This window comes from Martes martes (genome assembly GCF_963455335.1).
Source record: "Martes martes genome assembly, chromosome: 2".
NCBI lineage: Eukaryota > Metazoa > Chordata > Mammalia > Carnivora > Mustelidae > Martes > Martes martes.
In genome coordinates, this window is record NC_137889.1 from 107,110,152 (window position 1) to 107,133,878 (window position 23,727).

Genomic DNA, 23,727 nt, shown 5'->3' on the forward strand with positions numbered 1-23,727 from the left:
GCAGCACAGGTGTTCGTAGAATCTGGTGGGAGTATCCTAGAACATGGCAGTGTTAGTAGACTAATTAGAGGCAGGACCCCCAGGGAAGAGGAAAAAGAGGGACCTCCCCGCAGAGGTTTTCCTGAGGCACCAACTCTAAAAGCAGACACATCTAGTATTCGGAGCCGCAGCAGAAGGAACAGACTTGGCCTTACTGGACTTTGATTGTTCAAAGCTCACCTGTGAGAACAATGAAGGTAAAGTATGCATGGCCACCAAAAACAGGTCACATCTGCAAGGCCCAGGGAGTCGTTTGGGTTGATGGTAAAGGCATCCTCCCTTCTCCATTCCTGCTCTCTACACCTAAGCCGGGACCTCCAAGCCTGCTGTGGGAAAAAGCACAGCCCTTTACCACGTCCTTCTGCTCCTAGCTCTTCGGTTCCTCCTCTCCACTCAGCACCTCATGGCCAGAGTTATTTACCAAACCCTGTTTGCCTCCTTTTACACTCGTGGGTAAAAACCCATAGTGGCTGCTCCTATTGGGTCCGATGTAAATGTTTCCTTCTTACTGCGGTAGGCTTCGCCCCTCCGCGTGTATTAAATGCCTCTCATTTCGAATGTCAGCAGAGGCGCCTGGGTGGCTCAGTAGGTTACAAGCCTGCCTCCAGCTCAGGTCATGATCCCAGGGTTCTGGGATCAAGCCCTGCATCAGGCTCCATGCTCCACAGGAAGCCTGCTTCTCCCATTCCTCCTATTTATGTTTCCTCTCTTGCTCCGTGTCTCTCCCTGTCAAATAAATAAATAAAATCTTTTAAAAAATTTTAAAACCTCAGCAATTCCCCAACTGCCAGAGGCAGGCGAAGGTGATACTCTCCTGAACATTCAGGTGGCCCAAGTTAGACAGTTTGGAGTCCAGCAAAATGCGCCCATACCCTGACACCTTATGTCTAATCTCACTGCATTCTAGCCAGAGTAAAACAAGATCTTCAGGGTGTTTTAATATGCATTAATAATAAATCCGGTGTAGTCGATCATCTTCCAATATTTTGTTGGTTTTTTTTTTCACTAGTGTGTAACCAGCGACTTTTTGTGACAAGATTTTCTCTAACACTTTTAAATCGATTTCATTTTTTAAGTAAGTTCCCCAAACCGGAAGCCTTGGTTATCATCAAAAGTCTCTTGCTTCGGGAGAGATTCTCCATAATCATATCCTGGGTCTTACATCAGGACTGGCAGGTGGGAATCTTCCACAAGTGATTCCCGGCAGCCGAAGAGGCAGAGAGCTGTCTCTCGTGGTAAAGAGATGCCCAGACTCCATGAAGTGTGACAAAGTTGCCCTGCATTTTCCCAGAGCCTGAGGAAAACTCAACACAACAGCAATGACAAGAAACCCAAAAGACAAAATGAGGCCTACCTGCCTCTGGTGTGAGCATTTTCCTGAGACTTTAAGTATTCCTTCTTCTCTTATTTTATAACATTTCCATTGTAGTAGAACTGCCATGGAGAAAGAGAGCTAGAAATACTGAGAGAATGGGAGAACGACCTGGGTCTGAGGAGGAAAATGCCTGTGTTGTGTCCCTGACACCTCAGCTGAAGGGGCAACAGGAAACACGACACTGTGTGGGGCCACACGGCCTGTTTCCCTAGCGTTGGAGGGTCCTCTACGGCAGGATCAACTTTGGGGGTGTCTAGAGATGTCTACAGATACCTCATAATGTCTGTTAACATTTCCTTTTTAATCTCATTTAATTGATTTCGAAGCTTTCAGCTAAGACAGACGAGGCCACCTGGAGTGTCTTGTCAATTCTCCGGATGGAGTCTTGCACCAAGCAAACTGCAAACACCTGAAGAGGCAATGTAGGATCCAAAAGAAAAAAAAAAAGGCTTAAAAAAAGTTCTTATTGTTAGTGGTGGTCTTGTTCTGTTTCTTTAAAAGATTACATGGGCCTTAGCATTTCAGGAATCCCTGAGAATTATTTATGGGAAAGCAAATATGTTTGAACCTTTTAGCAAAGGAGAGAAACGTATCAAAGCCCTGGTCCAGGAGAGGATCGTCCTTGCTCCACCTCCGCCTGTAGTGGAAAATACGGTGTTACTTTCAACTTAAATATTTCTCAAAAATGTCCGAAGGATCAGGGCTTTATTCAGTGATGCTAAGTAATAACTTCTCCATAAACCACACTTCCGGAGCTTATAATCAATTCCAAAGCTTATTAAAGTCTTTCCTTGGAATGCATATCCAAATCAAAACATTTAATCTTTTCAATTCAAAAGAATTTAATTCAAAAGAACTTTCCACCTCAACTTTTATGGCACCAGATATCAGACCAGAGGGTACATAAGAAGGACACAAAGCACATATTTAAAATGCATATCCCTGGCTTCAACCCAGAGATACCAACCCAGGTGACTTTAATACGGATGGGTCAAGGCGACAGTCTGAAAAACATTTCTTTAGGCTTTAGACAACTGAACAGAAATTGCTAAATGCCATCCATCCCCTCTTGTTATAGAGCTTCTCGAGGAAACATTCCTGTCTGCCTACTGGTCAGAAAGAAAGGAAATTTTGTGTGGTTAGCTGCGTCCTCTCTCTCTCACGAGGAAAGCAAAGCCCCCAGCCCAAAAGAACTCCTCTTAAGTCTTCTTGGCCCAAATTGGTCCTCATGGCTGATGAATGCTGCAGGGGAGGCTGGGAGACCTGACCACAAGACTGTCATGATCAGTCCAAGTGCTTCATGACCCGTCCCCTGGGGCTTGGCCCACTGCCACCCTCAACACAATCAGGACCCCATCTGTAAAGAAGGTGAAATAAAGGCTGGACAACTCCTAGTTCCACCTCAAAAGGGAAGGAAGCAAACATATGTTGAATACCTATTATATGGAAAGTTCTGGAACAAGTACTTAAACATTTTTTGAAATTTCATTTAACATCATACCCCAAACTCCCCTATAAACAGAGCTCCGTACTTTCACCATATCACCTCTGCCATCTTTCAGAGTTATCACAGTGATAAGTCCTTATTCTAGACCCCTTTTCCAAAAGATTGCCTTTTGAAAGTTTCCATTTAATGTAATTTTAATCACCCAAAACTGAATTTACAAGTTCATCTCTAAGCTATATTATCTTTTCTTTATTGAGGTTCTTCATTCTCTTTTATTTCTGGCAGAAACAGAAAACTTTTTATGAAAACCTTGAGCACAGTACTTTTAATCCATTAGAGATATGAATAAGAGGAACCAAATCCTTTCCCTATTGTTCTGAAGATTTAAAAATATAAGGAACTTAAGACTCCCAGCACAGCTATTATTCAGTATACGGTGATTGCCTTGAGAGAATGCAGCATTAAAATTTTTCTTTTGTTCTCAGTTTTTAAAAGGAAACTAAATGCAAAGAAAATTGTTAATACAATGTGCAGGCTACAAATTAAAACATGGACGTCAGGAAACGCAAAGGTGAATGATCTCATAGGATACTCAGCCCAGATACACTGACCCAACGCATGGTGATTGGTCAGCACGACACACTTGGTGTTTCTGCCGATAAATCTGACACTCTGGCCACCAACCTTTGTGAATCTGTAATTGCCTGGATAGCCATTGTAAGTGCAGAAGCAAACAAACTACTATTGGAATTATTGCTTTCATAATTCATATTTATTTTTATTCTCTGCATTTTTTTTATTTTTAAAGATTTTATTTATTTATTTGACAGACAGAGATCACAAGTAGGCAGAGAGGCAGGCAGAGGGGGAGGGGGAAGCAGGCTCCCTGCTGAGCAGAGAGCCCGATGCGGGGCTAGATCCTAGGACCCTGAGACCATGACCTGAGCGGGAGGCAGAGGCTTAACCCACTGAGCCACCCAGGCGCCCCTATTCTCTGCATTTTATCTACTTTATATTTGTATTCGCAAATTTTTAGTTGCTATGACCAGAAGAAATGTTGCTGAGTCGACATGACACTAAAAAATCAGGTCTGTTCAGTGAACGGTTCAGTCCACCCAGCCCTGAATTGCGTCTGACTGAATGTCTTACAGTTGAATTATTTGGACATGGGTTGTCGTAAACAACCAATCTCACTCCCATAATAGGAGGCAACTGAGCACTCGTCACCCTGATTTCTTTGACTTTGTGGGGTTCAATCTACTGAAGGGTCTGGGTCTCAGGTCTCTTTCCCCTAGCCACGTCCCCCTACCGTCCCACTCCCCTCCAAGTCAGAGAAGGGAAGGGATTGGAAGGCTGAGAGGTACAGACGAAGGATGGTGTGGACTGCTCCATTCCCAGAGCCTCTCCCCTCCTCTAGTAGCTCTGCTGTCAGAACCCCATGCTGGAGAAGTAATGGTCAGTCTAGAGCAGGGATTGGCAAATCTTCCTGTAAAGGGCGGGCAAATATTTTCAGCTTTTCAAGCTAAAAGTCCCAGACTCAACTGCTCAGCTCTGCTTTGGAGCACAGACCTAGTCACAGACAATACTTAAACAAATGCCCGGAGCCGTGTTCCAACACAACTGGGTTTACAAAGACAGGAGGCGAGCCAGGTCATCCTTGGCCAGCCCCTGATCCGGGGAACTCAGCTTATCTTTTTTGTATTTTATCGAGAACATCATCCATTTTGTAGCTCAGGAACCCAACACTGTTTTTCTTTTTTCTATATACACTGTCACCTAATTCTACTTTCTACCTTGCCACCACTATTCTGGCTGATTCTATAATTTATCCTTCTAATCATAAAGCTTCTAGTCCCTACTCCAAATTCCTTTATTTCTCTTTACCTTCAATCACAACCCCAATTTCCCCAGCCATGTTCCATGGGGGAGTGCAACTGAGTCAGCCTATATGAGCTGTAATACCCATATTAATTAGTGATTGCTGTATAACAAAGCACCCCAAATCTCTGTGGCTTAAAACAACCACTTACTATCTTTCATAAATCTTTGGGTCCGTTGATGAGTTAAGTCTCCCCTCAGGTTAATTTTCTTGCTTATTTTTGGTATTTATTATTCCTAATGAACTAATAAAATTATTTCATCTAAAACTCAAAAATTCATTGAGGTTTTAATTGCCTCTAACTCTTATTAACCTTAGGAAGACTGACATCTGTGGTATTCAGCCTTTTCACCTAGTACCGTAGCAAACTGCTTCAGTTTTTTTAGATCTTGCTTTATATCTTTTCATAACATTTTACAGTTTTATTCAACTAGACCCGGTTCTTTTCTTCTTAATTTGTTGCTAAGTATTTTACAAGAGGTGTGGCTATCATCACCAGGACATTTGGGTTCAGGAACATGGGAACTTCCGGAGAACTGGGAACCCAGCCGCCATAAAGGGAGGGCAAGGAGAGACAGAACAAAGAGGCAGACTGCTCCAGAGGGGCAGCGGCAAGTCTAGGGAGCCAGGGAACTTACCTCCAAAATCTTCAACGATTATACAGAGGTGTAAACAGGATTCACTCATACACACTGTCTAGATGGTCCCCCAAACCCCCCCTCTCTCAAGTCTATATCCTTGAAACCGGCTCCCACTCTGGGAAGGGCAAGCCACAAAAGGTACATTTCAAAGCAGAGGGGAGGGCTGAGGAGCCTCCAGGTGCCCAGGGTCAGTTGCTAGGTGAGGAAGTCACAGTCTTCCTACCACCCCCTCCAACAGTTTCATTTGTACTCAATTATTATTAACACAGATTTTTGTTTTGGCCCTTTTATCCTACACCCAACCTCTTTATCAAAGTTATTTTCTCGTCTCTCTTCTAACAAAATGATGTTATACTCGATTTTTATTCCAATTCTCATTTTTTAAACTTTGGTTTTTCCCTTCTCCTTTCTTAATATTCTTCGCTATGCCACTTATTGTTACAAGCCCTAAACAAAATAATACATGTAAAGCACTTAGCACAGTGTCTGGCAAATAAAATAGTAAGCACTCAGGAAACATTTGCTGTTAAGATTTCGATGATGTTTATTAAGATTTTAAATTTAAATTTTATGCTATATTCTTTATTCGTCATTTTACTCTTAGCTATGAGATCTATTTTGTAAAGATTTTATTTATTTATTTGAGAGAGAAAGAGCACAGAGGGGAGAGTGAGAGGGAGAAGCAGACTGCCCACTGAGAAGAGTAGAGGCCGGATTGGGGGCTTGATCCCAGGACCCTGACTGAGATCATTGAAGGGTCCGTGGACAAAAGGACGAGACTGATACAAAGTCAAGCAAAGGTCAAGCAAAGCTTTATTTCACTCCAAGCATCAAGAACCAAACCAACCGGCCGGGGCCGCCTCTCACAGAGAAGGCGACCCCTCCCAGCCTCACAGACTAACTTTTATACAGTAAAGGCCATGTGGTTGAGCCTGGCCACACACAGGTGGCCAATCGAATTACAATTCACCCTATAGTAGCTATTTGAACTAGCCTATCACTCTGGTCATAATTGGCGCCTCAAAGGCAGGGCCCACATTCTTGGGTGGTTAGGGAGGTGCTTTCCTGATTGGATGTCTCCACCTGACTTGACTCATCTTTGTATTCTGGGCTCTGTGACCTCCTCCTGACCTGACACGTCCTGGTATATGAGCTCTGTTATCAGGGGCTGGTCAGTCATATTTTACTGGTTTCCCAGACTTGTTTCTAAGTAAGTTCCTCGGGGGTGTGGGGGGATGGGGAGGAGGCAGGGTCAGTCTAAGCTTACTGCATAAACAACAAAAGGGCTCGCTCTGGCTAAGTAGGCCCTTACAATCATGACCTAAGCCAAAGGCAGCTGCTTAACTCATTGAGCCACCCAAGTGCCCCTTGATATCTTTTGACTGTATGAACTGAAAAAGAATCCCTACGTGCAAAACTCTGGGAAACAATATACAATTTTGTACTTCATATTCCTAATACATTATATCCCTAAAAGATGAAAATAATTAGCTAATACATGATGCACCATTTGTATGGCAATTCTAAAAGTCAAATATATTTAAGATTTTGTGTTTGATCAGAGGTGTCAAACAAGCTGAACTCAGCTTTTATATGAGAAGTGTAACGCTTATAAAATGCAGCTTTAATATAACTAATGAGCACATTAATTAAAGCAGAGCTTTCTCATTAAACTTAATGTCAAGAATAAACTCCCTTTCTAATCCTGACTTCCACTCATTACATTTTTTTTTTCAAGATTTTATTTATTTATTTGTCAGAGACAGAGTACAAGCAGGGAGAGCGGCAGGCAGAGGGAGAGGGAGAAGCAGGCTCCTGACTGAGCAGGGAGCCTGATGCGGGGCTCAATCCCAGGACCCTGGGATCACGACCTGAGCTGAAGGCCCACACTTACCCGACTGAGGCACCCAGGCATCCCCACTCATTAAGACATCTTTTGATGGTTTCCCAAAGTGCTATTTTTTCAATGATTTTCTTTCTTTTGCATTTGAATTAGTCAATGCTTGTTTTAGACAAGCATTTGTGTATTTTTCTTTTTTCTCTTTGCAAAAATGTACTTGTTTTCTTAATCTAGGAAACACAGGAGAAATTGGACACAAGGAAAAAGTGAGGGGAAAAAAGTATGGCTGAAACAGGAACACTGTTCTGACTGGCTTAGATTTATCTGTGACATTAATGTGTAGTCACTTTGTTCAGTAGGCTAGAGAATGGTATTATGAAGCAAAGATTACAAGGTCTCCTCTCAGACACTGGTATCACTGTTTCTTGGCCAAAAGATTACATCTTTACATATAATAACAATAATAATAATAATAATAATAATAAAGGAGCAGTGCTTTTCACACATTGCCTCATATAATTCCTGACTATAACCTTCACTCCATAGGTAAGAAAATTGAGGCCTTGTGAAGCTGCAGGTCACAAAACCAACAAGGAATTGGTCAAACTTTATTCCCAAGCCTGGATTCTTAATCACAAAGCTGTACTCTCCCTTAAGCTTGTTCTTTGGCTTCAGCCAAAATATCTAGATATCTAAGCTTTTAACTTTTTCTCTCTCAAAGTTCTTTAACAGGTGCATTTGAGTAGCCCATTGGAATTAGCTCACAACATACGAGCAGTTAAATCCCTCCATCTGCGTTGATGTAGTACATAAATATCACACAAAATAGCACTAGTCAACTCTGAGGCTGAAAGTCTTTTAGGACAAGTTTTGGGAACCCAGGCTATGAAACCAGGTGTCAGACATAACATTTTTTTTTTTTAAATTACTCGAACTCAGTTGGTTTTCCTTGGGGGAGCTGATTGGGCAGCAAGGCCCCAGCATGTTTACTTTTAGAGATACCTGTGTTCTTTTGGGCAACTGGAGTGGTTGTGCTCTTGGAGAACACTTTTCAAAGAGGATAAGCCAGAGCTGTTGTGAGAAATGCAAAGAGGGAGCCCATGTTCTAGCTCCTTTCGGTGGAGATGTCTTCCTTTTCTTGACAAAGGCAGATCATTTTAGATGCTTCAGTGTTGGTGCAGGTCTGGCAGATGAAGATCCCTGATGAAATTGTTCATGTTTCCTATTTCGCTTCCTCAAATCTAGGCCCTAAGTTCCCTGGGAATCCGGGGAAGCAGGAAGTCAGGACAAGGAGGGGGCTTGGATCTTCACACACCCTGCTTAATCAGCCCTCAGGTATGTATCTTTAGGGAGTCTTTTACTTCAGTCCAGAGAAGACTGACTGGGAGCTAAGTGGGCAGGATGTTCTTTGTGCAATTTAAATATAATTATATTCAAGACAAGAATGTGTGGAGCAGGGAATGGAATCCAGCCGAAACATAACCAAAGCGGTTTGTATATTTCTAAGAAATATACCACACACATAAAAGAGGCCCAGTGGCCAAATACTTCCTTACTTTGTGAGCCAACTCACCCCTGGATACATCTGTGCTAATAAAAATAGACCATATGTGGGGAGCATGACTTCCGAATTTTTCTTGATAAAGTATCTGAATGCTGACTTCCAAGAGATAGACATAATTGTTCTCCTCTTGGATGAAAATGAAACTCAAATATGTGGTCTTTATTACCAGAGTAGAACAGAGAATTGACAGATTTAAAACATTATATTTCTGCCAAGATGATTGCACTTTCTTTTCCTCCTTTCTTTAAAAAAAGAATCTTTTTCCATTCCCTTTTCCAGCTGATGGATAGATAAAAATGGCACTGAGATTTCCAAGACCACTTGGCAAGAGAAGTTTGGTAAAAGGATTGAATGTTTTAAAAATTGGTTTGTACTCTTTTTTTATGAAACAGGAAGAGGAAAAATTAAATGTCTGTGTGTATCAGAGTTGTAGATTAAAGACACTCATACCAACCTATGGAATAGCATCACTAGGTGCTTTTATTTTCCTTCCATCTCCCTGGAACACACAAGTGTGTGGCCAATCCCAACGGCCCAGGGGCCTAGAATCACGTTTTCATCATGTCCCTCTTTGGTGGGCTGGAGGCCAGGGGGCACAGTGGGGACAAGATTCAGAAAGGACAATTACATGATAGAACGGAAAGTTCCTCTTTAGACCACATTTCACCCTAATGCTGTTAACTTCTCTTCATGTTTTCATCTTGATTTTACGAGTACATTTTTGTAGTTTCAAAAGGACAAGTTTCCAAAGTGCCAAATATTTTTTAAAAAATGTTTTCTTCTATATTTTAACTCTTAAAATATGCTGCTGAAATTTTAACTATCAAGATTTTTACATGAAATACACATTTTCCTCACATGCTTATATTATAATCAGGGGTTTTGGTGGCAAACAATAGAAACTCCAGATAATTTTGGTAGCAAAGAAATTTATAGGAAGGCTATTGGGTATCCTATAGAATCGATGGAAAATGCCTAAGAATGAGGCTTAGGAAATGATCAGAAATGAAAGGAGGCTGGTATGGAGGACTCATCCAAGGTCACACCACTAGAATATTGTAGATGGGATACTAGTTCTGCACAGGAGACCCCCTCCCCAGGGATTCCCCTTCCACTTGACACTAGCGGCCCCCAGAATCTCAGCTCTACCACTGCCACCATGAAACTGTGACTTGTATGGTGTTTATTATCTAGGCATCACTCCCTATACATTCAACACTTTGGGTAGAGTTTCTAAATTAGCAAAGGTGCTATGTTATACCTTAGCTGTTTGTGGTTGGAGAGGGAATATCTATGGGAGCCTTCAAGCTTTGTAGACTTACATAAAGGAGTTCTCCCTAAATAAAGAGACCTAGATAATGTGGCACCAAAAACCCATCAAATGTCACCTCTAACTGTTCCCATAAACATATCTATCCATATACTATACATCACCCGCTAGTGAATATTTTTATTCAGTATCCACTAGTAAGTATCTACTCATAGTCTCCATTCTATTTATCAACTTTCTCACTAACTGAATCCTTCTGTAATCCATTTTTACTTTTTTTTTTTTGCATTTTTCCTTCTATTTCTCTGCCCAGTGGCATTTTATTCTCATTCACTTTAATATACTATCTCCACGTATACTCTGCCATCTTTTTAATTTTTTTTAGATTTTATTTATTTATTTGACAGCGAGAGAAAGAGCACAAGTAGGGGAAGCAGCAGGCACAGGGAAAGGGAGAAACAAGCTCCCTGCTGAGCAGGGAGCCCTACGTGGGGCTCAATCCCAGGACCCCGGGATCATGACCTGAGCCGAAGTTAGCTGCCTAATGACTGAGACACCCAGGTGCCCCTGCCATCTCTTTTTTGATTTGTATGATTACAAATCAAAAATGTTGGCATCCCTAGGATGCCTAGGTGGCTGGGTGCCTAGGTGGCACCAGTTAAACGTCCAACTCTTGATCTCAGCCCAGGTCTTGATCTGAGGATCATGAGTTCAAGCTCTGCACTGGGCTCAAAACTACTTAAAAAAAAAAAAAATACTGGCATCCCAACCAAAATTGTATATCCAGCTTCTAACTCAGCATTTCCACTTGAATAGTCGACTTGAGGATATTCTACAAAAGCAAACTTGATACACTGCCCCCTCCCCAAATGGACCAACTGTCAACCCCCTAACTCCCTCTATCAGGTCTCTATTACTGGTACCACCACCTCAGGTGTTTAAGAATATGAGAGGTATCTGGGGAAACTGGTGGAGTTTTTGGGTAGACTGAGAATGCATTATTCTCCCACTTAAAAATTCACTATGAAAGACAGTGCAGGAACTAATTATTAGACTCCAGAAATGAAAGATGCCTGCAATTTCCCTCTTCCATCAGACATGTCTCTCAAGATGGAAAGGTTTCATGTAAACAAAACAAAAAACATCACATAAATAAGAAGCCAAAAAGTTTAATGTTATTGAATAACGAAAGTTCATTCGGGGCTTACACAGATCATAAGAATAGATTATAACAGCTAGCTGAGAGATCAATAGCTTATTAGAAGGAAAGGAGAAAGCAGTTTATATTTTCAATGTAGAAAAAGAAAATCTAATTGCTACAGATGTTTTGTAAAATTCCCAAAACAAAGTCTAGCCAAGATTATTGTTTAGTGGATTTTTTCTTTTTTTCAAGGGATGAAAAATGAGAGTCAATGTGTATACTATTGGTTACAACTAATATAACAGCTTGAAAAAATCATAAGACAGAAGCATAAATATAATATAAAAAGACAAGATTTTAAAATTGTACTGTAGGAATATTAACTATAATAAGTGGAAAAGATACATTAAAACCAGCAGTGTGTTACACTAGTTCAAAACAAAACTCATAAGGCAGACCAAAACTGATGCTAGTTAAGGAAAGTGGTCTGTTTTTAGGAAGTGTATCCAGACAGACACCACCACAAAGAAATGCCAACAGTAATTATGTGGTCCCCTCTTGTTACTCAGTGAAGTGTCAAAGGTGGAGAGACTAGGTCAACAGCTTAAGCTTTCTCCAAGGATTTGTAGTATTCCATCAGCACAGTCCAGGCTTTGGGAGCCATGAAACCTTCTGGAGGCTTCTGGCCTTCTCGAGCAAGTTTGCGCATTCGTGTGCCTGAAATAAATTCATAGTCTTCATGGCTGAAAGAAAAAAAAGAAAGAAAGAAAAGAAAATGATTTCCCATTTTTAGAATCTTAGTGACAGTGAAACTTTAAAACGCTTTTGTGCTTCTGTTCACGGTAGATAAGTTTAATGGGAAAAAAGTCTGGATAAAACATAGAACTTGTAAAATGAATGACTGATCTGATTTCAGATTTGCCATTGAACAAAAAACACCATGCTATCAAACATTACCCATTTTTGGAACTTGGAAACAAATTTTAATTGAAATTTTTACGAAGATCATTATATATTCACGTGCAATCCTAAGAAATAATACAGTGAGAGCTCATGTACCCTTTACCCAGTTTCCCCAACGGCAGCATCTTGCAAAACTATAGCCTAGTATCACAATCAGATTATCAGTGTGGACGCAACCTACCAACCTGATTCAGATTTCCCTAGTTCTACCCGTGCTCTGTGTATTTAGTTCTATACAATTTTATCACCTATGTAGGTTCATGTATCCACCATAGTCAAGACGCATTAACAGTTCCAAAACCATGACCATCCCTTGGCTTGCCCCTTTATAGCCATACCCACCTGTCCCCCTTACTTCCTCCTCCCCAGCCCATGCCAACTACTAATTTAGAACTAGAAATTTACAAAAACAAGAAAGTATTAAATCCAATTTAACTACCACAGATTGAAAACTTTTTAGGAAGTCTGAATCTGAAAGGTCAAATGCATAACAGGGCATTAAGAGAAAAACTGTCATCGTTTTACAGCAAAAGCAAGTTAAGTAGCAGTAATTGATACTATCCCACTGATAAGATACCATAAAAATGATGTTCGTTTTTCATCTTCTAATATTCAAAAACACACAAAGGCCCTTAAACCCCTAAGTACTGAGCACCTATGGCTACAGTCTACTATGTAGTCTACTAGGAATTTCACCCTCTTCCCTCAAACAAGGAGAACCAACCTACACAGCAGACCAGGACCCATCAAGAGCTCTAGATCACTTAGGGCACCAGATCACAGGCTGTTTTTACTCCCAGTTAGGAGCTGTATGCTCCCTCGCCACTTCATTATTTGTGGCGTTAACCTGGGGATCATAGATCATAAACTGCCACATGCTTCTAGAGGGACGCCAAGTTATGTGTTTTTAACTAATAATCACACTGCGAGGAATCTACACTAAGGAAATAACCACATGCACACAAATGTTATGCATAAAGGTAGCTAGCTGAACGTTGTTTTGGGATGGTAAAATATTGTAAATGACCTGAAGGCTGAAGGTTCTAAATAAATTATGGTACAGCACTGAGTAAAATAATCAGGACAAGAAGCTGTATGTGTAATACAAATGCAATTTTGTTAAAATACAGAGTGTCTGGAAAGAAGACTATAAAGAAATATACCCAAATATTAATAGTGGTTATTTCTATACAGTATTATCATAAATGCTTTTAATTTTGCTCATGTTTTCTGTGCCTTTCTACAATGATTTTTATCAACTGTCAATATTAAAATCAAATAAAATATCAAATATCATTTTTATAAGTAAAAGTTTATTTTAAAAAATATCTACCCAAAGTGAGTTTAAATAATTTTCAGAAATTTAACCTTAACTTAAAACCTCCATTATTTGGCATACTGCCCTGAGGAGCAGATAAATAAGATGCTGCTACAGTATTACGCTTCCTATTCTGGTCTCAAGATAGTTATAATGGCTATTAATTTATACTTACACAGCAGCATTAATTAACAGTCAAGAGTGTATCTGGGGGCACCTGGGTGGCTCAGTGGGTTAAAGCCTCTGCCTTTGGCTCAGGTCATGATCTCAGGGTCCTGGGATCAAGCCGCACATTGGGCTCTCTGCTCGGCGGGGAGCCTGCTTACTCCCCTCTCTCTCTGCCTGCCTCTCTGCCTGCCTCTCTGCCTACTTGTGATCTCTGTCAAATAAATAAATAAAATCTTCAAAAAAAAAAAAGTATATCTGAATGGTGCTATAGACACAGAAATATTTATGAACCAGTGATCGGGTACTTTATTAACTTTCCTATCAGGAACTCAGTAAATATTTGGTAAAATATAAAAGAATAAAAAGGTATATGTATAGACAAATTCTACTAGTTTAATATAGAACCACATATAGTCTTAATGAGTCACTACTCTTCATCTTCTGGCAATAAAGGGGGAATACAGGGTTTTTTATTGCTGTGGTGAATTCAAGCTACTTGTGCATTCCCTTTTATCTAAATCTAGATTACTCACACTAGATATTTCTACGTGACCTTCATCATGATCTCTTCCATAATCATCTTCAGATGTCTTCTGACCTTGCTTAATTCCACTTTAGGCAGGGGAACCCACATACCACCTTCCTAACCTGGTTCATTTAATCTACCTAGGAGCCCTCGGACAGCGGGCTCCAGACCAAGAAAGACCAAGTTTTGTGACTTCCTCATGATCCAAACCAGGAACCGGTTTCTGGTTTCTCTTTCTGCTTTTCTGATTTTGTCTGTGTGCTTAATGACCCCATTGCTCATGCGGCTTCTAAACCTTGCAACTGGTGGTATGACTACCAGGCTCTGTGTACTTCTTTCACCCGGTCTGGCCCTATGCCTGACCTCAACTGTTAGTTCCTAAGATCAACACGATTCTTTCCTGAATCAAGTTCTTCCTCTTCGATTAGCTGTTGGCCCCATTCCGCAGGGAGATAACCACACTTTAGTGAATGCCCCAACCCACTTTGAAACATATCTAGAAATTTTATTCTGGAATACTATACATGAGGATAGCAATACAAAATGGTGTGACTCATTTCATCAGTCACAGGAAAATCACTTCTTACCGTTAAGCAGAAAAGTACTACTCAAATTCAGGCGTGCAACATCTTCCCCTAGTCACCCTGCCTGCTTCCTATTCCCTCAACTACCAAAAAGACAGGAAAACATACACACGCATTCAGCTCAACATTTCCACAGCTCTCATCTGCTTAGGTAAAACCCCTTTTAAATGTCTATAAATTCTCAGTGATGATCAATAAAAGTGAAAGGTTAACAGATATTCCTTAAAAGATGGATCCAAATAGTTTCAATCTAGGGGCTATCTCTCACTTTTCCCATCTGTTCAAGGTGCAAGACAAATCAGATCTTCTAGAACACAGGGGCCCATGCAGATGGCTGATTACCACAGTTGACACAGGAAATAAGCCAACATCTTTCTCTTACACAAATGACAACCTAAAGGGAGAAAAAGAAATTGACTGTATGTGAGATGGGCCTAGAAAAGCAGCAAGACTGTGAGAGGAGATTTCAAAACATTCAGTAAGGTTGGGCTTAGAAACAATCTGTAAATTTATCAACACTAAAATGAAAACTGAGTTGGAGAAACCAGGTAAGCTCTCCAAAGAAAGGCGACTTAGTAAAAGGAAAAGCATTTATCAAAGGAGTAGAAGGAAAACCAAGATGATATGGAGGTCACAGAAGAAGAGAAATTCTAAAATGTTAAGGCCACAGAGAGGCTGAGAAAAATGACCATGAGGAAAGAAACCCCACTGGACTAACAAATCAGAATTTTTTTCTTAACTGAGGAGTTTTAGTAGATGGTGAAGAAAAGAACAGAGTAGTAAAGTGGCAGAGAGAAAGAGTGGAAAAAAAGATGAGTTTTTTTAAAGGAAAAGGAAGGTCTTAGCAAGCACTAACTCTATAGGTAGAAAAAAATAAATGGCAAGACTGAGAAAAGGGAGGAGGATGAAAGCCAGGAGAGAAATGAAAGATGGAGAAGGAAGTCTGGCATGAAGGACACAGGAAGTGGGGCTTGGACAAGGAGGAGCATCAGGGAAATAAGAAACAGTGATGATATGGGGTTAAAAAAAGACGAGGCAAGTTAATGCAGGATGGTCTCAACCTTTTCAATAAAGATGTGAAGCCTGTCTTCAAGATTAAGAAGAAGCTATGTGGGAATGGATATTCATAATAGAATCCATTAACACTGCTGATTTTGTCTCCAAGCCAGCCAGGTTACTGCTGAGGGCAGAACCAGAGGGGAAGCCAAGAGGGTAGAGAGGTCCAGAGAGCTACCCAACTGTATCTAAACATCCTCACTCCAACCCAATGTAAAATCAGTTCATTTAGCTCCAGAGGTTCACTGATCGGCACCCTAAATAATCTTCGCTGAGGAAAATTAGGATCCTAGAGCTTTATGGCCACATTAATTTTAAGGTCTGATTTCAACAAAGGAAACCTTGTGTCCCATGCACCAAGTGCTGGTTCTTGAAGGCAAAGAGAAAGATGTGAGAGCACGGCTGTGGGATGACTCTGTCCTATCTGATGAAAGGAAAAAAGCCAGACCAATTACAGCCCTTTCTCTTCCCCATGATGCCAAACTGTCTGGAATCCAGAAGTTTGCTTGCATTCCTTCTGAAATTGCATTTTAAAACCAAGGTCCCTGGGTACCTCTTTTCCTGACGCTATTTCACACTCCATCTGCCCTGCATGCCACAAACATTTCTTCATCACATGAAATGCGAGTTTCTGTTCCCACATGGTGGTGGTTCCACTCCACCCTGGCTACAGAAAACACATTTATTTTCCTCCGCCTCATACTTGTACTGTCACAGAAGGATTTTACTTTTTATCAGAAGTCAGGTGCAAGGACCTGGCACAAGAATCACATTACCCATAATCGAATTTTTCACAGTTCATCTTTAATTAGGCATCACCTTCCAGAAATAATTAAATCAAGTGAAAATTCAGACATGTGGGGAATAGTCTAAAATTAGCTCTTCACTTTACCTGTGAGTAATCAGCAATCTGCCAGAAGCAGAGAAGGCTACTAAATAAATGACCCCGAGGCTTTCACTACAAAGCAATTCTAATAAGCCATACAATTACACTAGTTTAACCAATCTCCCATGGCACCTGAAAAAAGTAAACTCAAATATGTTGGATTTTTTTTCCTTCTCAAAACCACTTGGTCACAGATTCTTACAATCCACAGCTCTTCAAGAAAGAAAGGGGCTCGAGTGGCAGGGATGGGGAAAAGCATGCCATCGAGCATGCTACATGGGACCCTGTGGGACGCACCAGCATCTTGTCCCATGTGGGATGTACTGACTACATGTGGCCAGCATCTTGACTAACTCCAAAGTACAATGACTCTCGGCCACTTGTTGAAGATCTTAAATCTTTACAAGCATCTGCTGTCTCTTAGTCACATCTGCGGCCGTCAGAGCCACCAGCACGAGCTGCTCAAATGGACAAGAGCTGAGGTCAGCAGATGGCCCATCAAGTGTATCTTTTGAAGGTTCATATTCAATTAGATCAGCTCGTTAAAAAATGCTAACTGGACGATAAGCAATCAGAGAAACAAAGGTGAATTTCTTCTCTGATAGAAAAATTAGAGTAGTAACTTGTAAGTGAACCTAAGAACTATTTTGGTTCCAATTAACTCTTCGTCCAACTTGAAAGCAGCTCATATATAATACTGTGTAGATCAAAACACTAAGAATTCTTAGGCATGAGGTCAAGAGTTATCTCTTCAAAACCAGATAAAAAGTTACTTACAGCTTTCTTTCTAGGAACTAAAAAGCACCAGCTAGCATAATACATGAAAAAGTTAACAATTTTTAGTTTCAAACCAAAAATCAACTGAAATATACAAAAAAATGTAACTATCTAGAACCTACTTACCAAAAGCCTTAATTCATCATGTTTTCCTCCCAGCACCCCAATCTTATAAGTAAAAGCTAGAGAACAGCTCCTGTTAGACATTCAGTCAAATAACGAATTTCCAGGACCGTCCTAAAAAGTGTATTGAAGTCAACTCAATTTTCGTCACCAAATAGGGACATGAACCCTCTAATCTACCACAGTGTAGATGAACGGAAGTCTTAAACTGAGTGCCAACAGACAGGTTTCAAAAGGACCCAAAAATATCTTAATGGGTAAAATGGGGCTTCTGTGCTTTCAACCGGGAATAAGAGCATTACCATTTTCAACTGCTTCTGAAAGAAGTCTCTGATTACTCAATAGTGGATTCCAATTTTCAAAAAACTAAACTCACACACCCCCAGATGGCCATCAGGTCCATGGCTGAACTCTGGCAGTAGGAAAACCTCCTCTCAGCACAATGCCCTCCACTCTTCTGAACAGCACACCGATGTTGCTGGGTCCTTCCAGTATACAGCCTACTTAGTTGCAGGGTATAGACAGAAAATATATTTTCAAAGGGTTTTTCAAAATTAATGACCCAAACAGCTTATGCATGCATGAGTTAACCAGAAAATTAGGTTAAACCCAGGACACTGCTAGGTAACAAGGACATTGCTTTGACGGTATTAAATAATTTCCTTCATATTTGTCATCAGGATCTCTTTGTCTTGGGATTTGTTTTCTACTTTTGAGACACATATGACTATCCCCATTTATTTAGAAGCCAGGACTTCTATTACTCTCAAAACATGCAGATCAGCTCCAAATATGAAAGTAGAAAGTCTGGAGAGATTTAAAAAAAAGGGGGGGGAAAAAGAGCATATTTTGGACTTGTCACTAATGATGAAATAATTAAAAAGAACATAAGTATCCAAATATGCCAATATTGTTACAAATCTTTGAGTCTCAACAGAGGTGATTCTGCAACCTCAGCTCCCCCTCCCCAGGGTAAGCATCCTAGAATGCACTGGACCCCTCACTCAACCAACAAATTATCTGGCCCCAAATGTCAATAATGCCAAGATTAAGAAAGTTTGCTAAATGGTGTGTTGTTAAGAAACTGATTTGATATTGCTATAATAAGGAAATTCCAGTCCTACCTCCAAGGGGGCAGAAAACATAAGAAAAGTGAGAAGCTCCCAAAGTCACAGGAAAAAGAAAAGCAGATTGGGGGGGGGTGGGGATCACAACACCAAACATAACACTAGTGGCTCCTCCTGGAATTGTTTGCAGGTAAGTGAGCTCAGGGACAACACGGCACCACCCTACAGTCTGAGGGCAGATCACAGCCAGGTCTCAACCATGCAACATTTGAAAATCCTGCTGTAGAAACACTGTACCCCGTGTGTGCTGGACAACGGGCACAAGAGGTGGGACCAGGTATGACAGGCAGATGCTACCTAAGGACACGTGTGAGCTGTGAGGAAGCCTGTGGGCCAGTCTTGCTCTGCAGCATGGCGTGGCCTCCAGGCCCCCCCACTCAGCCCTGCCCTGTGCACACAGCCACTGCGACGCGTGGCACAGTCTGGCACCAGAATGAACAAGGAGCCACCGCAATGTGTGCAGAGAGCCTCGAATCGCGTGAAAAGATGCTCGTGAAAAGTAAGTAATTAAAAGCAGGATAAAAAAATTCAACTGTGTTATAAACTCAACTGTGTTAAATGAATGTACAGAAAAAGAATAAAATCAAAGCACAGAAAAAAAAATCAAAGCACAAAGGCATGAGTGTTATTTTTAAATTGTTAATATTGTTTTTTTTGCCTTTTAAATGCTTTTAAACTTTTTTTAAAAACATGTGTTTGTTTTGTTTTTTTAGTTGGCTGACCACTGAGGGGACGCATCCTATTCATTTGTTACCACCCAAGAATGCATCATAGGCAGGGTACCCCACTCACCCAGAAAGAAGCAACCTTCCAGGAACAAAGGTTTGAAAGAGCGAGCACACATGACCGAGGCCTATTTTCCTTCCACCAGGCTGCTTTCCTAAGCACTAAGGGAAGTATTTTCCTGAGAACTGTCCCATTTGCTCTTTCTACTTATTCTCTAGTACTTACAGTTATGTCCCTTTATCTCCTAAGAGCACAAAGCTGGTCAGGGCTTTGGGGTAGAGAGAAGGAGCAGATCTTCGGCCTTTGGTTCAAGGCAACTTTGGTGTCCCTGGCATTAAAAATAATAAATCTTCCTCCCATATAGTTTATTCTAGCACAGCAGAGTTCTAATTGGGACCCTTATATTGTTGGTTACCTTTCAATGCATGGCCCTTGCCCCCACTTCTTTCAGACGTTACAACTGATTAAAAAGCCAGAACATGAGTACTACTGGGTTTTATAATGAAAATACCACACATTTCCTTAGGATATTCTACCTATTATTTTTAATATTAACCATGAGAGAAAAAAGTTACTTTTATTTTACTTCTAGAAAACACAAACTTCTCACTTCTCTAGAGTGTTTTCCAAGGAGGGGTCTATGAAAGAATGAAGACAAATAATGTTACTACCACTATAGGTCACTTGCAATGAGTTACACTAATCAAATGATCTAAAATCGTGAAATTATCTGAGTGGGTCTAACCTAATTACTGGAACCTTTTGAAAGCAAAGACTTTTCTCAGCTGGTAACAGAAGGGAAAGTCAGGGAGATCTTAAGTATGAGAAGGATTCACCATGAAGAAGGTTCTATTGCTGGGATGGAGGTATCCACAGGAAAGAACATAAAATGGCTTCTAGGAGCAGAGAGCAATCCTTAGTCAAAAGCCAGTAAGACAATGGGGATCTCAGCCCCACAGCTGCAAGGAACTGAATTCTGCCAACAAGGGATCTTGGAAGTGGATTCTTTCCAGAACTTTCAGATAAGAGCCCAGCCGGGCTAGAAAACCCAATGTAGTCCACCCAGACTTCTGACCTAAAGAACTGTATGATAATAAGTAGTACTGTTGGAAACCACTAACTTTGTGGTCATGTGCTATGCAGCATTAGAAAGCTAACACAATTAGCAACTTGGAAACACTGAAGTGTAGCTTTAAGAGTCATCACACAGAAACCACTACAGATGATGAGCTTTCCTGTGTAAAGTATAGAAAAGGGAAAGCTATATCAAAAAGCCTTGAGAGATGCCTACAATTAGAGAATTTTTTTAAATGACAGCAATAATATATCAATTAAGATCTACTCCAGCATTAAAACTATGAAAATACTCTATTGATAATGTGAAAATAACCAGATCACAAACACTTTCATCCACCTGTCCCTTCATTCACCCACTTCCATAAGGCCACTCTCACTCATGTAGTGCTTTTTATTGAGTTGCTACTGCAAGAATCTGAACTATAATTTTGCATTTTTCTACCCAAATACAGAGATCTATTGCATAAAGGGAAAAAACTTTACAAATAACTGAATTCTCTGTAAAGGTTTGTTTGTAATGTCTGAAAGAATGGGGTTGAATCTTGTAGTCCTAAAACTAAATTTCCTTGAATCACTATTATAGCAAATATAAACTTACTTAACTTCCTAAGTAAAAACAGATGATTTTTATCACAATTCCTATCAATATCTTGCTTGAAATCTTCATAAAGTTTGTTTTTTTTCTCCCTAAGCCTTGTCTTACACTAGTATTTAATTAAATCAAAACCTACAAAATCATTAATTACATAAAAGCTGGCATTGAGAAACGTCCATTAATCAAGCATAAGACAACCTCATATGTGCATAATTAATAACTGTGTTTTCTCACTACATCAAAGACTATCGCCTTTCCATAAAATTTTAATCACTTTCCAACATAGTCCCATCAACTTAATTATATTTGAACACAAATATAAAAAACTAGAACACTAAGGCAGTTTTAAGGCTTCCCAAGTTACAATTTATTAAGATTTGGTAACTCAAAAAAATTCCAAGAAAGTGAGCCACTCATGCAACTAATATAGAATTCATCACTGGAAAATCTTATGAGAACTGATGTAATTATTTAGCTTTTGAATGATTAAGAGAGAGACTTAAAGCAATACTACACAGATTTAACAAAACATGAAAGTTATCAAGGGCTTCCCACCCCATCAGTCAACTACACACAGATGGGTTCTGGATCCCTTGGGTGACGGAGTCACCTGACCACGCACGCGAAGAAACCTCAGTAATGAGACAGCAGCGCAAGGAGAAGGGTAAAGAACAGCTCAGCTCTAGTTAGTTTTGCTTCCTTAACTTACCAGCATGGAAACTCACCTAAGTTTTAACTACTTAGCCACTGGCAGGATGATTCTACTTCTTTCTCCTCACTCTGTAACTAAACATTACTTTTGGGAACATTAACATCTTGTACACAAACTAATCAGCTACATGCTGGATGAGAAGGAAAAGGTTTCCCAGCCCAGCCCACCTCTGACACTCTATGTGTTACGAATTCGTAGAAAGCGGGGCACCTGGGTGGCTCAGTCGGTGAAGCAGGTGCCTTGGGCTCAGGTCATGATCCCAGCGTCCTGGGATCAAGAGCCCCATATCGGGCTCCCTGCTCAGCGGAGAGCCTGCTTCTCCCTCTCCCTCGACCTGCCATTCTGCCTACTTGTGCTATCTCTCTCTCTACCAAATTAATTTTTTTTTAAAATCTTCAAATTTGTAGAAAGCAATGCTACCCTCCATCAAGGGTTCTTGGCTGGGGAGCTTTCTAAAGAACTGCTGGTGTGCAGGCCTCTCCTCAGAATCCGTAAATTAGAATCCCTGCTGGTGGCCCTACATAATTTTAACCACAAAAGGGCAGGACTGTTTTAGAAATTTATTTTTTTTCACTCTCCTTTATATTTAATTTATAGTTTCAGTTTCAATCACCTACGGTGGAAATATAGTTCAAGGTTTTACTAAAATTGCTTTTATTTTTCTTAAAATTCTCTTGTTAAAGCTTCCAAAGCATCCCTTTGGAAGAGAAGGCCCATTTGCAACTCTCAGTACACCCCTCTTATAGTTGCATTGTTTTTAAGACAGTGAAATTGCACCATGTGTGTGCACTAAGTGTATGTACACACACATACATATATACACACACACAAATGACATACCCAGACATATATATTCTTAGAACAAAACAAAACACAACATGCCACGATTCAGAACTATTTCTACGTGTTGGCGAACGCTGGTCTTTTAAAAAAGTAAAAATGGTCTGCATTATCGCAAATTCTTCTCTTGGTGTGGTTCAGAAGTATGCTGGAATGTGGGCCACATTGCAGATCTTCAGAAAATAAGAGCTTCTGTCTTCAAGCCCCCACCTAGGCCACAGGTACAGTTAGGAGTTGCCTGTATCAGTTATATAAGCCTCTCCTGTTCACTGACTCCTAATCTGAGCTATAGTTCATCACTCTGAAAAGCCTGCTATCACCTAGCATTGTGCATTTGTTTTTCTCCAGAATTATTTAGACCATTAAATGGGAAGCCAATAAATCCCTTAAACGCCACTGTAAATGGTAGTATTTCTTTACCCAATTTATCATTTATCACAAAGAAATTCAATGACACTGAACTTTACATTGCTTTTAGAAACAAGAAAATGTTTTAATCTATGAAAGGTTTCTTTTTCTTTCTTGTCCCCATCAACAAAATGGGCCACACCAAATGAGGACACGGGGTCAGGGTCAGCATTAGTCCTGAATACAGAGTTAATTGTGAAGTATCACAGAGAAAGGATGAGGGCTCTCAGATTAAAGGGCTTTGGACCACGGCCAACTTTCAGTTAGCACCTGTCAGTAGAAGTAAATGTAAGAAAACATATATAAAAAATACCTGTTCTACGTGAACATGAATTGTAATTTGTGCTAAAAAAGACGTATACTATATAAGGAGATGTAATGTGTACTAAATAAGCATTAATCAACAAAACAAGTAAAAGTGTAAAAATAATTAGGTGCTACAGATCATGGAAAGAAGTACAGATTTTAGGCTAAGATGGAATCAGCTCCTCCACTGCAATCACTTTAGACAAGAACCCAGGCCAGAGAGGCCCAGAACTCTCAAGTCACCAAGCAAGGACAGGGCTAGAACCCCCGACTTCCTATTCTAGGGCCTTCTACCACCACTCTAAATTTAGACTGATACTGTCTATAAAGATCAATACA

The 23,727-nt window shown here is 40.4% G+C and overlaps 1 protein-coding gene across 1 annotated transcript in view; it reads right to left on the reverse strand.

Annotated features, from left to right (window-relative positions):
- Positions 1–11,205: 11,205 nt before the first annotated feature.
- Positions 11,206–23,727, reverse strand: part of PAPSS1 (3'-phosphoadenosine 5'-phosphosulfate synthase 1) — a 98,251-nt gene continuing 85,729 nt past the window's right edge. Inside the window, exon 12 of the mRNA XM_080797738.1 lies at positions 11,206–11,939. Within this exon, the coding sequence (XP_080653864.1) occupies positions 11,801–11,939 (139 nt within the window). The 3' untranslated portion in view covers positions 11,206–11,800. The remainder of the gene's footprint in view (positions 11,940–23,727) is intronic.